Source organism: Bos javanicus, chromosome 27 (genome assembly GCF_032452875.1).
Source record: "Bos javanicus breed banteng chromosome 27, ARS-OSU_banteng_1.0, whole genome shotgun sequence".
Lineage (NCBI taxonomy): Eukaryota > Metazoa > Chordata > Mammalia > Artiodactyla > Bovidae > Bos > Bos javanicus.
The window spans coordinates 16,201,677-16,218,586 of NC_083894.1; the positions used below are offsets into that span (position 1 = coordinate 16,201,677).

The window sequence follows — 16,910 nt, forward strand, 5'->3', positions numbered from 1 at the left end:
GACAATATAAATCCCTAAACAGATTAATTCCTCAGGTTGTTTTAACTTTCAGGTTTCCAAAACATAATATCTCTACATAGCAACATGGTCATCACTTCCTAATACTTTCTCAGTGATGTAGCCAAGCATCATTATACACATTAGAAAACCAATTAATTAAACAACTTAAACAGGAGAAGTTTATCACATAAAACACAACTTTGACATTTCAAATAAAGTCTCTCCAAAATCAACACTGTCAAAATTAGAAAGGATGATTTGCTGCATTTACCCTCACTTCTCTACTCTGCTGAGCCAGGCCATCATGGCACATCACCCGGGGCTCATGTTTTAAGAATGACATGCTACTGGTAATTAACAGAAAAGCCGGGTAGCCTCTAACGTCTGTCTGAAAGACTGTTGACAGATGAACAATGGGTATAAAAGACCTAGCGTCTTCTGTAGAATTGTTTATCATGTTTGCAATTATCCGTCGTTTTCAAAGGACCTTCAAACAAAAGGATCAATCATTTATCCATTGTGCCTTCTTCATGAAGCGGGCTGACCAGAAGGTTCTTACATCCACTGTTTAAACCACCATGGTATTTTTTTTTCTGTCCTTTTTATATATTCTGTCATCCTCCCTGTCGATTTTTTTAGACAATTATGATAATTATCTTAATTTGTAGCTAGCTTTTTAGAGCCAATACACCCACTGAGGAGAATAAAATGGCAACCCACTCCAGTATTCTTGCCTGGAGAATCCCGCGGACAGAGGAGCCTGGAGGGCTGCTATCCATAGAGTCGTACAGAGTCGGACACGACTGAAGAGACTTAGCATGCCTGCATGCAATGGAGAAGGAAATGGCAACCCTCACCAGTATTCTTGCCTGGAGAATCCCAGGGACAGAGGAGCCTGGTGGGCTGCTGTCTATGGGGTCGCAGAGTCAGACCCGACTGCAGCGACTTAGCACAGCAGCAGCACACCCACTGAAGACTTTCATAGAGGTACCAGAAAGATCCTATGATCATGAAGCATCCCAAATATTAATTACTACCCCAATAGTGTATTTGTTCCCTAGGGCTGTTATCAGAGAAGGCAATGGCACCCCACTCCAGTACTCTTGCCTGGAAAATCCCATGGACTGAGGAGCCTGGTAGGCTACAGTCCATGGGGTCGAGAAGAGTCGGACACAACGGAATGACTTCGCTTTCACTTTTCACTTTCATGCATTGGAGAAGGAAATGGCAACCCACTCCAGTGTTCTTGCCTGGAGAATCCCAGGGATGGGGGAGCCTGGTGGGCTGCCCTCTATGGGGTTGCTGAGGGTCGGACACAACTGAGCGACTTCACTTTCACTTTTCACTTTCATGCATTGGAGAAGGAAATGGCAACCCACTCCAGTGTTCTTACCTGAAGAATCCCAGGGACAGAGAAGCCTAGTGGGCTGCCGTCTATGGGGTCGCACAGAGTTGGACACGACTGAAGCGACTTAGCAGCAGCAGCAACAGGGCTGTTATAACAAAGTGTCACAAACTGGGTGATTTTTTTTTTTAATTTTTAATATTTATTTATGTATTTTGGCTGTGTCAGGTCTTAGTTGCAGTGTGTGGGATCTTTTCATTGCAATGCATGGATTCTCTAGTTGTGGTGCATGGGCTCAGTAGTTGCATGGGCTCCAGAGCACGTGGGCTTCAGTAGTTGTGGCACATGGGCTTAGTTGCTCTACGGCATGCAGTATCCTAACTCCCCAACCAAGGACTGAACCCACGTACCCTGGTGGCTCAGCTGATAAAGAATTTGCCTGCAATGTGGGAGACCTGGGTTCAATCCCTGGGTTAGAAAGATCCCCTGGAGAAGGGAATGGCTCCCCACCCCAGTATTCTGGCCTGGAGAATTCCATGGATTGCATAGCCCATGAGGTTGCAAAGAGCAGGACACAACTGAGCGACTTTCACTTTCACCCTTCATTGCAAGGTGGACCACCAGGGAAGTCCTGCAAACTGGGTGATTTAAAACAATAGAAATGTTTCCTATCACAGTTCCGGAAACTAGAAGTCTGATAACAGATGCCAGTGGAGCCAAGCCCCCTCTGAAACCTGTAGGGAAGGATCTTCCTTGCCTCTTCCTAACTTTCGGGCGCTGGCCTTCAAAGCTTGACGCCCCTGGGCTTACAGCTGCCTCACACCAGCCTCTGCCTCTGTTATTACATGATGTTCTCCTTGTGTGTTTGTGTTCAGAGATCTCTCTTCTTAAGGGTATTGGATTAGAGCCCATGCTAATGACCTTGTTTTATGTTGATTTTATCGTAAAGATCCTATTAATATCTCCAGATAAGGTTACATACACACACAGAGTTAGGACTACATCATATCTTTGGGGGGAACACAGTTCAGCCCGTAACAGAGAGGATACCTGCAAACACACCTCAGAGACAAACTACCTTCAAGGCTGGGACTTGAAAGAGTAGGAACTTTTCTGTTGGCCTTATTGACAGTATCTTTGTATTTAAAGTGGTCTTCCCAGGTGGCTCAGAGGTAAAGAATCTGCCTGCCAATGCAGGAGACGCAAATTCAATCCCTGGGTGGGAAAGATCCTTTGAAAAGAAAACGGCAACCCACTGCAGTATTATTGCCTGGGAAATCCTATGGACAGAGGAGCCTGGAGGGCTACATCCATGAGATCGCAAAAGAGGTGGACACGACTTCACAGCTATACAACAATAATAGCATGTATGTAAAAAAAAGGCGTGTGCAATAATGGAAGTGGTTAGTAATGAAAGCATAGAAATAACTGAAGACAGGTGGATGAATTCCCTGCTGTTCATGGAGAAGGGTGATTTGCTCCCTTATATTACTGCCCTCTGTATATGAAATATATATCATATATATGACTCACTCCCCCTTGCTTTGATTCTGTGCTCAACTTAATTTGACCTCAACAGAAATTCCTCTCTTAGAGAAAGAGCAGACAACACTGCAGCTGTTATTACTTAACACATCTGAGTTGGATTTACACATCAGTATTTTATGAGTTAAGTTACTGGGGCTCCATCCTAAGAGGTTGCTCAGCTATGAAGGTCTTGGGCCTGTAAAATCAGAAACCCAGAGAGGTGGCCGCAGACAAGGGCAGCTCCCAAGGAACTGGGTGAGTTCAATCAAGCTTCACTCAGCAATGAACCTTTGTGCTGACTCTCCCTTCAAGTTACATTACTTGTGTTCAGAATCAATCCGATGATTAAGGGCTTAAACCCTGAAAGCTCATACTCTAGAAATGATCTGAATACAGCTTCTTATTAACCTTCCCTCCTATCAGAGACTGGCCATGTTTCATTTTGGCCTTCGGCTAAGTCCCAGATCTTTTGGAATCAGGGTTATGGTTCCCAGGTTTGTGTTCAAACTTCGTATCATTTTGCCCAGAGTTCTGCAAATCTGGTGAAGTTCTAAGGGTGATAAATTGGAGAGTGTTCCTTTAAGGCGAGGTTCAAGGAGGAGACCCAGGTGTCTATTGTAGACGCAGCCGGAGGCTGCAGTCTGGGGCCCAATTAGCAGTGAGCTAATCCGGGTTTTTGTTTAGCTTAGCAACCGCCTGCGCCGTCCCGGGGGCCCGTCGGGGTCTCTTCGGGGGCCGGAGGCCCGGGTCTGAGTCCTCCGCCCGCGGTGGCACCGGCGGCTGCAGGAGTCGCCCCCCGTGGGCACCGGGACCCCTGCCCTTGGGGTCTCGCAGCAGCGCTAAGGCAAAGAAGGATCTGCTCACCGCAGAGGGCGGCCAACCCGGCGTCGGGGAAGGTCCGGCCGAGGAGTAGCGGGGCCGAGCGCCCGCAGGATTTCCTTCACTAGGAGAGAGCATCAGAGGCCCCCCGGGGGTGCGCGACTAGAGGGGACTCCACGGGCCCCGCCGCGCCCCGCCCCGGCCCAGGGCCGCCTCATCCCGAGCCCTGCGGGCGGCGGTGGATGGAGCCCTGCAGCCCGGCTCCGCGTGGACTTGAGGTTCGGGCCACAGCCAGGACGGCGTTTCTAGGGCCAGGACATGAAGGTCGCGGTGTTGGACCTTGGGTCTCTCTTTGCCAAAATCTTCAAGACCTCGACGGCGCCCCCTGCGGCCCCCTCGCCGGTGTCCTCCTCCAGCCCCTCGCGAGGCGCTGCTGCCGCGGGGGCCGCGGGTTCCCGCCCGGGCACCTCGCTCAGCGCGGCCCGGACTTTGACCGTCCTCCCGGCCCTGGCCCCCGACTCCCCGTCTAGCTCTCGGGGGCCCTCGGTCCTGCTGCAGCCGACGCCCGCCGCGCTCCATCCCCTGCTCGCCGCCCCCCACGTCCGAGTCTCCGTCGCCGGCCGCCCGGCAGAGGCTGTGGAGACTCCCGCTTCGCTGCCCAGTAGCCCTGGAGCAGCCAAAGTCCGGTCCTCGCCCCTGCCCCTGCCCTTGGCTCTGCCGCCCGCCCCCTCCAGCGGCGGCCGCAGCTCGGCGGGCTCCCCCGCCCACCTGGTGGTCGTGGCGCGGCAGCCCCCGGGCCCGGGCGCGGTCTGGGCGGCGTATCCGTCCATCGGGGGCTCGGTGGGCAGCAGCATCAGCAGCAGTGTGACCGCGAGCCCGCGGAACCCTCGCCCCCCCTGCCCTGGGGAGAAAGAACCCAGCGCTCGGGTGCCCCCCGGGCCTGGCCCCAAGACCCTGTTCTTCACTTTGCCGGACATCGGCGAGGAGTGGGCCTCGGACAGCGACTCGGAGGACGGCCGGCTAGGGTGAGTAGCCCCGCTGGGGCCAGGCAGGTCCTTCTGGGGACCCCACCCCTCCACCTGCCACAGCCACCTTGCCGGGCGCCCGGTTACAGAACGGCGCCATTTGCCATTACTTCCACTAACTCCCCTGGATCACCCTCCTTGCACTTTTCTTGGGTCCTGATTCCTTGGCTTTCTGTTCTTTTAAAATACAGGCTGTGACAGGCTTGCGCTTAGCTTTCTGGGAAATAATCCTCTGGTGTTTACCATCAGTGAAGGAGAGACGATGAAACAGGGCTTGCATGAAAGAGGGGCAACATTTTGTTTCTTTTCTCGCTGAAGCCTTCCCTTTTAGATCATTTGAGAGTCTGGTTTCCTTAAGGATTTAGAAAGGAGCTTTTGAGTCCTTCTCTCTGATGCAGGATTAACAGATGTGCAGGTAACCCAATTACTACACTCGCAGCTCTCATTTTAAGAAATGGTGAGACTCATGCCTCCCCCCTTTTTCAAGGATCAGCCTCAATTCCCATCCCTTTAAGTGGGGTCTTTTTTTTTTTTTTTTTTTTTGGTATCAGACATGGAGTTAATTTACGTATGCATAACATCATCTGACACAAATGGATTTGTTGTATCTTGTATCCTAGAGCTCCTGCGTTCTTGCCATGGGGCCTTGAGATACTCCACAAACAGTGACTGACTTCATGGGGACCATCTCAATGGGAATTGGGAGACACTTCCCTCAACACACAAACTCACACACATTCCTCTTGGAAAATGTGGATGTCAGAAGTCAGGCAAATTTTATTTTATTAATGAGCACAGGATATAGCTATTCTTAAGTGGGTATAAAGATGTTCAGCCTTCTGAATTTCACAAAAGGATACAGTCAAGGGCAAATGTAGTGAAATGGTCAAGCACAAATCAGGAAGTCCCATTCCTGGATGCAGATTTCTTCATTGTAGTCTAGTGAAGGAAGAACGGTTAGGCCTGCTAGCAGAAAAGCTCTCCTCTGCCCACAAAAATGGACTGGAAAACTTTGGCATTAAGACTGATTCTAAGTCATTCAAAATTCAAATAACTATTTTCACAAAGCCATGTGACACTCATCTCAGTGTTAAAATAAGCAGTTAAGTAGTAAGTTGTTTCTTTTCACTTAAATTATTGTATTATGAAATAGATGAATTAACTGATTTTTCCCCCTAAAGGAAAATCAGTTGCATTTGGATGAGTGGCTAGAATCCCTGGAGGAGGGCATGGCAACCCACTCCAATAGTCTTGCCTGGAGAATCCTCACAAAATCTTCACAAAAGAAGAGCCTGCCAGGCTATAGTCCATAGGGTCTCAAAGATTTGGACAGAAGCGACTGAGCATGCATGCCTGCAAGTGGCTAAAATATGTATGCCTAAGGACTTAGACCTTTGTTATTGGCTACTGGTCCTTCACATTTATGCAATTAATGTTTTATGAGCAAACAGATATACACACTGATCTTGAACTCTAATCTTAGTCCTTTTTCCAGCAGGCACTGAAACATTCAGTAGGGCCCGTGAAAGCACTAGTGCGGTTTTCTTTCTTGAACATTTTAGTCTATGTTGCTGCTGCTGCTGCTGGTAAGTCGCTTCAATCGTGTCCGACTCTGTGCGACCCCATAGACGGCAGTCCACCAGGCTCCCCCATTCCTGGGATTCTCCAGGCAAGAACACTGGAGTGGCTTGCCATAGTGTATGTTAGCATTGTCCAAAAATGCTCAATGGATACTTTTTTGAATAACACTGTATTTGGCCCTGTTTACAGTATGCTAATCTGCATTGGCAGAGATATCCAACTGTCCTGAAAGGGCAGACACTGAATTTTATAAAATTGCTTTGAGGAATAATAGGCACAGATACGTGTGTTCAAGGATCTTCTTATTTATGCTTGTTTGTTCTCTCTGTGGAACACCCTACAGCACTTTTGAGTACATTAGTTATTTTTTTTTCTTTTGCATATACAAATAGTCATATTCCCTTCCTTTCATACCTCATTTCTTTTTTTAATCATGAAATGTACAAAGGGACAAGGGGGAAGAAAAAAAGAAAGAAATCTTTCTTTTGTTCTTACAGACCTTTTGCATCTTAAAATGTATTTTTTCCCTCCTGGACATCTGGGTTGACTATGACACTGAATAAGAAAGAATCCTTCAACAATGGATTTAAATTGCACAACAATTTTCACCTTATCTATTTGTTTTCAGATAGCTGCTGTTAATCATTAGCCCGCTTAACTAATAATAAAACCATATATTTGGTTTTCTCAAGCCAGATATGTGAAGAGTGAAAGGTAGTTAAAGTAGGAATAAGAGAGGGAAGAGGGGGAAAAGCATAGCTAAAGAGAATGTAGATACATGTCAAACAAAGGTAAGAAAATCTTGAGAAACAGTTAATCTAATTTTAAGACCACCACTCATTTTAAAAAAAAGTCCTCATTCACAATTTATATTTTTTGGAAGATCTATGCATCTTACCTTTGACCTGATTCTGTTCTTGGCCTTTACTAAAATTAAAAATACTGAAATTTCAGTGGGGATATATGCAAACTTTCTTTCAGTTCAGAGCCTTTTTCTTTTTCATTAAGGTGCTGTGTAATAGCATGAGTTTTGATCTCTGATTCATAGATTAAATGAATGACTAGCCCACAGAAGAGGGGTTCGCTCTTTCCAGTGACACGTTTAAACCAGAGGCAGAGATACTGAGTTGCCTCCTTTACCCCATTCTCCCACACCCCCGGATGTGTGAGCTAGCACTTGTCAACTTCACCTTCATTTCCCTGTGTCTTTGATATACACATTGTCCCTCCTTCACACTGGTTTCCCGTCTCCCCATCCCTCATCATACCTCCTTTTGCATTTCTGGTTTGATCTATACATTGTATAGATATACATTGTATATCACCTTGTAAATGGACTTATTCTTTCTTTGCGAATAGAAGAACTTCTATCAGTAGATAAGATAGGCAGATAGGCACTGTTGTTTGTGAAGATTGGTAGATTTAAACTTCATGTTGTTGGAAAGTATTTCTATCTTTTTAAGTTATTGCTGATAGTATATAGTCATTGCTTTTGTGAGTGGTTGAGTTCCCTTGTTAAAGTCTTGTAAGTATGGAAATATCACAATAGCTGCATGCAGGACTTGTGAACTTGACTGCCAATGAAAAAGAATGCAGGGACTTGTTGAGTCCAGAGCTGGGGTGACTCTTCAGGATTCAGGCAAGAATCGAATGAGTTGAATTCCAATCTCAAACCATTTGCTTGCTGTGTAATTCTGGGCAAGCTCTTCAGTTTCCACCTTGATAAAATGGAGATAATAATGACGCTTTTCTCACACAGATGTTCCAAAAATTCATTGAAATAATATTTTAAGTGCCTAACATAGAGAAATGTGTATAACCCTGGTGGCTCAGATAGTAAAGAATCCACCTGCAATGTGGGAGACCTGGGTTCGATCCCTGGGTTGGGAAGATCCCCTGGATGGCATGGCAACCCACTCCAGTATTCTTTCCTGGAGAATCCCATGGACAGAGGAGCCTGGTGGGCTACATCCTATTAAAGCTGAAAAAAATAAGACATGGGTAGTACACCTATATTCTCAGTGTCAAATAACACTTGAGGCAATGGGATAGTCATATCTAATCTCTTCCACTAGGAAGGAAAAAGGGAAATATTAGTAAGAGTTAGTATTGAAAATGGAATCTTTTAGTGCAGTTATTAGGCAGAACAAATAAGAGTACACTCTAATCTTTCATCATTTTCCCTGTGAAACTTACAGAAGATAAAGGCTACTTTAATTAGTATTACTACTGTTTGCTGTACAGTATCTAGAAGAAAATGTATTTGCCACCCAGAGATCAAACTTTTAATTTTTAGAGACACTGCGGAGTAACCAGTAGCCTCACAAATCAAATCGTTCATGGCCAATACTTCATATAGCCCTTGCCATTCCTACTCAGTGATGTGTTCTTTATATGTACATATCTTTTTTAAACTGTAAACTCTTTGTCCTGTGACATTTAAGACAGCACACATCCACAAAAGGCATTTAATAAATATTTATTAAATGAAGAAATGAAAATATTTCCATTATAATATCCACTTGCATATGTTCCTAATCTTGTAAAAATCCAGAGGAAATTTAAATGTACGTATGTCCTTTTTTAATATGTATTTATTTATGGCTGTGCTGGGTCTTTGTTGCTGCTCAGGCTTTTCTCTAGGTGCGGGGAGCACAGGCTTCTCATTGCAGTGGCTTCTCTTGTTGCGGAGCAGGGGGCTCTAGGCACACAGGCTTCAGAGCAGAGCGACAATATACAGCCTTGATATACTCCTTTGGAGAAGGCGATGGCACCCCACTCCAGTACTCTTGCCTGGAGAACCCCATGGACGGAGGAGCCTGGTGGGCTGCAGTCCATGGGGTCGCTGAGGGTCAGACACGACTGAGCGACTTCACTTTCACTTTTCAGTTTCATGCATTGGAGAAGGAAATGGCAACCCACTCCAGTGATCTGGCCTAGAGAATCCCAGGGATGGCGGAGCCTGGTGGGCTGCCGACTGTGGGGTCGCACAGAGTCGGACACGACTGAAGCGACTTAGCAGCAGCATACTCCTTTACCAATTTTGAACCAGTCCATATTCCATGTCCAGTTCTAACTGTTGCTTCTTGACCTGCATACAGATTTCTCAGGAGGCAGGTAAGGTGGTCTGGTATTCCCATCTCTTTCAGAATTTTCCACAGTTTGTTGTGAGCCACATAGTCAAAGGCTTCAGCATAGTCAGTGAAGCAGAAGTAGATATCCTTCTGGAATTCTCTTGCTTTTTCTATGATCCAATGGATGTTGTCAATTTGATCTTTGACTCCTCTACTTTTTCTAAATCCAGCTTGTACGTCTGGAAGTTCTCAATTCACATACTGTTGAAGGCTAGCTTGAAGGATTTTGAGCATTACTTTGCTGCTGCTGCTAAGTCGCTTCAATTGTGTCCGACTCTGTGCAACCCCATAGAGGGCAGCCCACCAGGCTCCCCCATCCCTGGGATTCTCCAGGCAAGAACACTGGAGTGGGTTGCCATTTCCTTCTCCAATGCATGAAAGTGATAAGTGAAGTGAAGTCGCTCCTTCGTGTCTGACTCTTAGCAACCCCATGGACTGCAGCCTACCAGGTTCCTCTGTCCATGGGGTTCTCCAGGCAAGAGTACTGGAGTGGGGTGCCATTGCCTTCTCCTATTACTTTGCTAGCATGTGAAATGAGTGCAGTTGTGCAATAGTTTGAACATGCTAGGCCTTGCCCTTCTTTGGGACTGGAATGAAAACTGACTTTTTCCAGTTCTGTGGCCACTGCTGAGTTTCCAAATTTGCTGGCATATTATGTGTAGCACTTTAACAGCATCATTTTTTAGGATTTGAAATAGCTCAGCTGGAATTCCACCACTTCCACTAGCTTTGTTCGTAGTGATTTTTCCTAAGGCCCACTTGACTTCGCACTGCAGAGTGTCTTGGCTCCAGGTGCGTGATCACACCATCATGGTTATTTGAGTCATGAAGATCTTTTGTGTATAGTTCTTCTGTGTATTTTTGCAACCTCTTCTTAATCTCTTCTGCTTCTTTTTGGTCTGTACTGTTTCTGTCTTTTACTTTGCCCATCTTGTATGAAATGTTCCCTTGGTATCTCTAATTTTCTTGAAGAGATCTCTAGTCTTTCCCTTTCTATTGTTTTCCTCATTTTCTTATGCAAAACATAATAGAATTAAAATGTAATTGGGCATGGTTTTCAAAGTGCAAAAAGAGTGCCGTCTAGTGCTTATGTGGCAGTATTGCATGCAAACAACTCAGTTTTAAGGACTTTGCTCCCATAATTGTGGAGGTGGTGGTAAATCCCATACCTGCAGGGCAGATCAGAGGGCTAAAGACCCAGGGGAGAATTTTAGTTGTAGTTCAAATCCAAAGGCAGTCTGCTGGCAGAGCTGTTTCTTGGTCTTCAGAGCCAGAGGACATGCTCCCAAGGAGGAGGCTCCTCATCCTCACTTGGCCAGGACTGGGGTGATGACATTTTAGGGGATTCTTGAGAGGCCTGAGTGTACTGGGCATGTGGGAGGGATAGAGACTCAAAGAGGATGTTGGCAGGGTAAAGAAGTCTGCAGATTCTTTTACCCCTTTCCCACTGAGAGAGGCATTCTATCTTCCAGCAGGAGGAATAGATGGGCTTCTTTATACCTGCTCAGGGTTAGAAGGCCTCGTATCTCACAGGAGGATGGAGGCCAGGGCAGGCCGCGTCCCCGTTATTCATTGTGATTATTAAGAACTTCTTAGTGGGAGAGGGCACATCCCAGGTAGTACCCACCTTTGGACATCTTACTTTGACAATTTATCTTACTTCAGCCAACTCACTGTTTTAGTGAGTTGTTTCTTTTAGTTTATGAAAAGAGTGGCTTGGCCACTTGGCTGTCTCACAGCATAGCCTCTGGTGACTCTCATCTTGGTGTAATTGTATGAGTTCAAGACTGAAACAAGCATATATTCATAAACCAAAACAAGGTGTATGAGAGAAAGCATCTGAAGATGGAGACACAAGACCGCACAGGAAGTGAATCTGGGTGCCTAATGAGACCTAGTGCTGTGTGTGTGTATGTGTGTGAAAGAGTGTGTGTGTGTACGCGCGCGTGCTCGCACTGCAGGATCTTGCCACTCCAAGGAGTGTAGCCCGCTAGGCTCCTCTATTCATGGGATTCTCCAGACAAGGATACTGGAATGGGTTGCCATTTCCTACTCTAGGGGATCTTCCCCACCCGGGGATCAAACCCCCCTCTCCTGCTGTTTCCTGCATTGGCAGGCAGATTCTTCACCACTGAGCCACCTGGGAAGCCCAATGAGATCTAGAGTCCCTGTTAATCAGATTAGCATCTTGCCTTTACCAGGCTGAGACTTCACTTTTTATTAAACCTCCCTCTACTTACCCTCATCCCCACTAGGAATCCTTTGACGCGAGGAGGGGGGTTGGTGAAATGGTTCCGTATTCCTCCTGTTGATTAACTTTCTATTTTTAAAGGTTAAGGATGGCAGACACATGTCTGGGCAGACCCCGGGGAAGGGGGTGCGAAGGCCAGATCGGTGCGCACTGGAGGCGCAGAGAGGGCAGTGGAGCGGTAGACGCCTGCGGTCAAAGCTCAGGGCACTGGATTGTGAAAGGTGGCCCCTGGCAGCGGGAAGGGGGCACGCGTGCTCTTCCAGGGAGAGGGGGCGCGACCGAGGCCCTGGGCGGCTGGTGGGAGCAGGGAGCGCTGCGAGTCTCTGGAAGACGGGGGACGCAGCCAGGGAACCAGCCTCCGGTGCTGCCCGACCTCCTCGAGGGGCGCGGCAGCCACGGAGGCGGAGGGGAGGGCGGGCGCGGGCCTGGAGGCGTCGCCCTGCCGCACTGGAATCTGGCTGGAGGAGTCGGAGGGGGAGCAGCGCCAGGCGCCCGGCGATCGCAGTGCCCATGGACCTTGCTGCCTGGGCCCGGAGCGCCCCTGGCCGCACCCCTAGAGACTCGCGGTTCCCGGCGGTGCTGCGGAGGCACATGCAGGGCTAGCGGGCCGGTGCGCAGAGCTGGGCGGCCGGGGACCCCCCGCCCCCGGGGCGCGGGGGCGCCGCCTGCAGGGCGCGGGCGCGGGTTGGCAGCGCCCAGCGGTGCCCAGGCCTCTGGGCTCCGGGCCCGGCCCACAGGACGCAAGCCCAGGCCTGGGGCTGATGGTGATTGGGTAAGTCCTGATCTGGGAAGGTAGGAGGCATGAACTTGCCTCCGTATAGATAGCATTTTTGTGCCATGCTCTTGATTTTTTTTATTTTTCCCACTGCTTGCAAAGCCAGAATCCATCTGGTCTGTTCCCCGGCATCCATTCATGAAATCTCGTGCTGACATCATCCGGCCTCCTGGAGCCAAGATGCTCGCTTGGTCTGACGAGCATTCGTGGTGTCTGAGATAACTTTTCATCAGTCCCGAGGGCAGAGAGCCTCAGTTGCTTCTAGGATGTGCTTGTGTAAATCAGGGTTTACCATCCTGCATTCCAGCCCATTCACGTTTCAGACAGTCTTTTAAAGCAGAAATATACATTTTGAAAGCTGCGGTTACTGATTACTAATTGAATTTCTGTAGAGCAAAGTGACAGAGGTTTGTGGGCTATCGAGGGCTTTTTTTTTTTTTTCCTTTCTGCTGTGGGGCGCTTGTAGGATATCCCCCTCGCCAACCCAGGACGGAACCCCGGCCAGGCAGTGAAAGTCCAGTTAACTGGACTGCCAGGTAACTCCCAAGAGGCAACTTTAAAAAAATAAAAGTCGATTATCTAGTCGTTTCCTTGACCTGGAATAGAGTGACTCAAGGAGATAGAGTGCATGTGCATGCTAAGTCACTGAAGTCGTGTTTGACTCTTTGCAACCCCTTGGACTATAGCCGTCCAGGCTCCTCTGTCCATGAGATTCTCCAGGCAAGAATCCTGGAGTGGGTTTCCATGCCCTTCTCCGAGGGATCTTCCCAAACCTTAGCCTTAATTTAACTTTCATGTAGCAACCAATTAGTGCAATAGAGTTCAGTGGTTGCCGTTCAGTCTGCCCTAAGACCCAGATCCTGTGCCCAGATCAACAGCCTTAAATGTAGCGACTAGTGGCATTTTATTATTTCTAAAATTTAAACAGAATGGACAGGAAATAGTATAAAATGCTTATATGTCTGTGTATCACATAATACAAGCTTACTAGACATGTCACCACTTTAAAGTTTTAAGATATTTATAAGACATACTTTAAGTTGTGTATACTTTCCTAGACTCTCTAGATGACGGAGGAGTTGACAGTTTACAGGATATTAAAGATACTCAATATTATGTCTGATGTAACTACAGTACATGGTTAGAGGCCAGAGAAACCACAAGGTTCAAAATAAACTGTAAAAAGAAACATGGCCAGTTTTATGTGTTTTATCCTTTATTCACCACATCAGTAACTTGTGGTTCCTGGAGAGACATGCAGATTAGATGGCCTGGGTCCCAAGACCAGCTCCAACCCTCTCTTCTTCATGACTTTGAGCAGGCACGGAGTTTGTTGGGCTCAAATTCCTCTTTAGAATTCCTTTGAACTTTGTGGTCAAATGTATTTGCTGTTCAGCTGAACTCTGATGTTGGACTCTGATGTATTTCCCACAGAAATACAGGGGTTTCAGAGAAGATGAGGCAGGGAAGAGGTGAGGAGAGAAGAGTTGTAGAAATGGTATGGAGGTTGCTAGCATTTTCAGGCATCTGCTTTTCCAGCTATCTGCCCCCTCCCAGCATCTGTGCATCTTTCAGTCCTCCTGTCCTCAACTACACTTTGACGTGAGTAGGAATGCTGATCTGAGCAAGAATATGGTGTGATATGAAGAGAGGGGTTCCTTCTTCAATTTGTAAACAGCTTTCTTCTTAGTTTGAAAAGATATCCCCTTGCTCCCTTAGAAAAAGGGTGAGTTTTTTGAAAGAAGAAATTACTGTTCATTGAAAACAAAGCAGACTGGCATGAGTCTGATTAATGACTTTAACTTTCAATTGCAGAAAAGGCAGAGGAAGAGCTCAAAATGAGAAAGGTGGACTTGAGTGGATTAGGTGCTCCATAAATAGTCATTTTTGGAGATAGTAGCTATGCTAAGAACTATAAATCTTCTTTCTTTATAAAGGATAAAGAATTCTCCAGCAATATCTTGGATGTGGAGGATACTTTCATTTTGCATTAAACAGAAACATTCAGAGTGATTAGAGGGCCAAAGTATGCTCTTTGTTTGAGGTACTAATTTAATATCTCACTAGGGATCCTTTCAGCAAACCGAGAGCATCTCTAAGTGAAAGGAAGTATTTTGGGTACTCTAGATGGAAAATATTAATAAGGTATCAGGATCATCCCAATAAAAAACTTAAGTAGGGGCTTCCCTGGTGGTCCAGTGGCTAAGACTCCACACTCCGAGTGCGAGGGGCTGGGTTCGATCCCTGGTTGGGGAATTAGATCCCACATGCCTCAACTTAAGAGTTCGCATGCCACAACTAAAGATCCCACGTGCCACAACTAAGGCCGGGTGCAGCCAAATAAATAAATATAAATATTTTTTAAAAACTAAAGTACCAAGACAGATGTATAATCGGAAATGCTGGGAAAAATGAAATAAAATAAGAACATGATGTTTTCATCGAGTGGCATATGCCAACAAAGTAGTGATTTATCTGGCCTGATTATGTAGACACTTGACATACTCATCTAGTTTAAGTCTCACAACAACTGGAGAAATAACTTGGTCAAGCACACAGCCTTGTCAGTGCCTGGGCAAGATTCTAATCCATGCTATTTTATTCTATAGATATTACCAAAGAATAATATTTTATCTAATTTACCACCCTGGTGCTTAAAATTCTTTCTCAATAACAAGCAAATTAACTTATATATATATATATTATAATACTCAAAGCAGATGTATTTGATACAATTTTTTATTGTCTCTTATGTCATAAGTATTTTTATGTTTATCTAGAGTTATAGAGTCATGTGGACATGACTGGATAGGGTTAGAGGTAAGGCAGTGTGTTAGTATAAAAGCTTGTCTATATTCTTTTCTCCATTACTCTTTCTTTAACAGCTTTATTCTTAAGATTGTTTGCTTGTACTTATGACTATTAAACAAGAAAGGGAGGGAAAAAATCCTATAGTTCTGTTATTCTCCCTTGTAAATATATATATGATTGCTCACTTTTGTGTAGTAATAACTATACAAAGTAATAGTTGCTGCTGCTAAGTCGCTTCAGTCGTGTCCGACTCTGTGCAACCCCATAGACGGCAGCCCACCAGACTCCTCTGTCCCTGGGATTCTCTAGGCAAGAATACTGGAGTGGGTTGCCATTTCCTTCAGTAATAGTAATTAAAAGTAATAGTAAGTAACTTGTTAAAAGTTCTCCTTGTTGTAGAGTTCTCTAGTATATAACAAAGGGTAAAACTGATCCTCATATTAATAGTTTTTAAAACTCCATTTACATTCAGAAACACAAGTGTTGAAAATTACATACCATTTATTTGAAAAGCAAATTTTTAAATGAATGCTAGAGTGGCGTCCCTGTTAGAAAATTGACTGTTTTCCTCAAATAACTACCATATCTAAAGTTAATATAAAACATGTGGGAAAATATGACTTTGATAAAAGAACAGAAGTAGTTTACTGTTAGAAAGGTATTTTGATTAAAGGGAAGTAAATGTTTTAAGAGGTTCATTGAAAGGACATTTTAATGATTAACACTAACTGGACTACACCAGCCAGGTTTAATGCCATATTTAAAATTGAGAGATTTCTTCTGTTTTAGTTTTCCATTACTTTTAATATTTTAAAACTGTCTTTTTTTTTTTTTTTGGTACAAAGCTGGTTGGCTTTTGCAAGTGCAAGGGCGCCTGGGGTCAAGGAATACCTGGGACCTGAAATCCAGTTCACGGTTCCATCACCAAGTTTTGGAGTGAGGCTGTGTTCACGTAGGTTTGGGGCAACCTTTAGACCAATCTGGTTGAGTCACAAGAAGTTGCTTTTCCCTAGTTTATGTAACAGTGCATATAGGTTAATAACAACCTTGATTTTTTTAAATTAATTAATTTATTTTCAGTTTCGTTCAGTCGCTCAGTCGTGTCCAACTCTTTGCGACCCCATGAATTGCAGCACGCCAGGCCTCCCTGTCCATCACCAACTCCCAGAGTTCACTCAGACTCACGTCCATGGAGTCAGTGATGCCATCCAGCCATCTCATCCTCTGTCCTCCCCTTTTCCTCCTGCCCCCCATCCCTCCCAGCATCAGAGTCTTTTCCAATGAGTCAACTCTTCGCATGAGGTGGCCAAAGTACTGGAGTTTCAGCTTTAGCATCATTTGGAGGCTAATTACTTTACAAAATAATGGTGGTTTTTGCATACATCAACATGAATCAGCCACGGGTGCATGTGTCCCTCCATCCTGAACCTCCCTTCTACCTCCCTCCCCACCCTACAACCTTGATTTTAAGAAAAATAAAAATGGTAGGGAACTAAGCCTCAGTGTCTTGAGGTGTGTGTGGGGTGTGTGTGCTCATACATGTGTGTGTTTAGGGAGACATAATGGGAAGAGAGAGGCAACTTTCTGTGAAAGGAAAGTTTAAATATCCTAATGAATGGACTTATCTTACAGTTACTTTTCA

General features: G+C 45.7%; 1 protein-coding gene across 4 annotated transcripts in view; it reads left to right on the plus strand.

Moving 5' to 3' along the window:
- The first annotated feature begins 1,608 nt into the window (after positions 1 to 1,608).
- The window catches only part of FAM149A (family with sequence similarity 149 member A), a 34,927-nt gene continuing 19,625 nt past the window's right edge, over positions 1,609 to 16,910 (plus strand). Inside the window, exon 1 of one of the 4 annotated variants that reach the window (XM_061404250.1) lies at positions 1,609 to 4,716. In XM_061404250.1, coding sequence (XP_061260234.1) covers positions 4,010 to 4,716 — 707 coding nt within the window. In that variant the 5' untranslated portion in view covers positions 1,609 to 4,009. Of the gene's footprint in view, positions 4,717 to 12,133; positions 12,455 to 16,910 lie in introns of those variants that run through there. The other 3 variants (XM_061404249.1, XM_061404248.1, XM_061404251.1) reach the window with 3 other exon arrangements.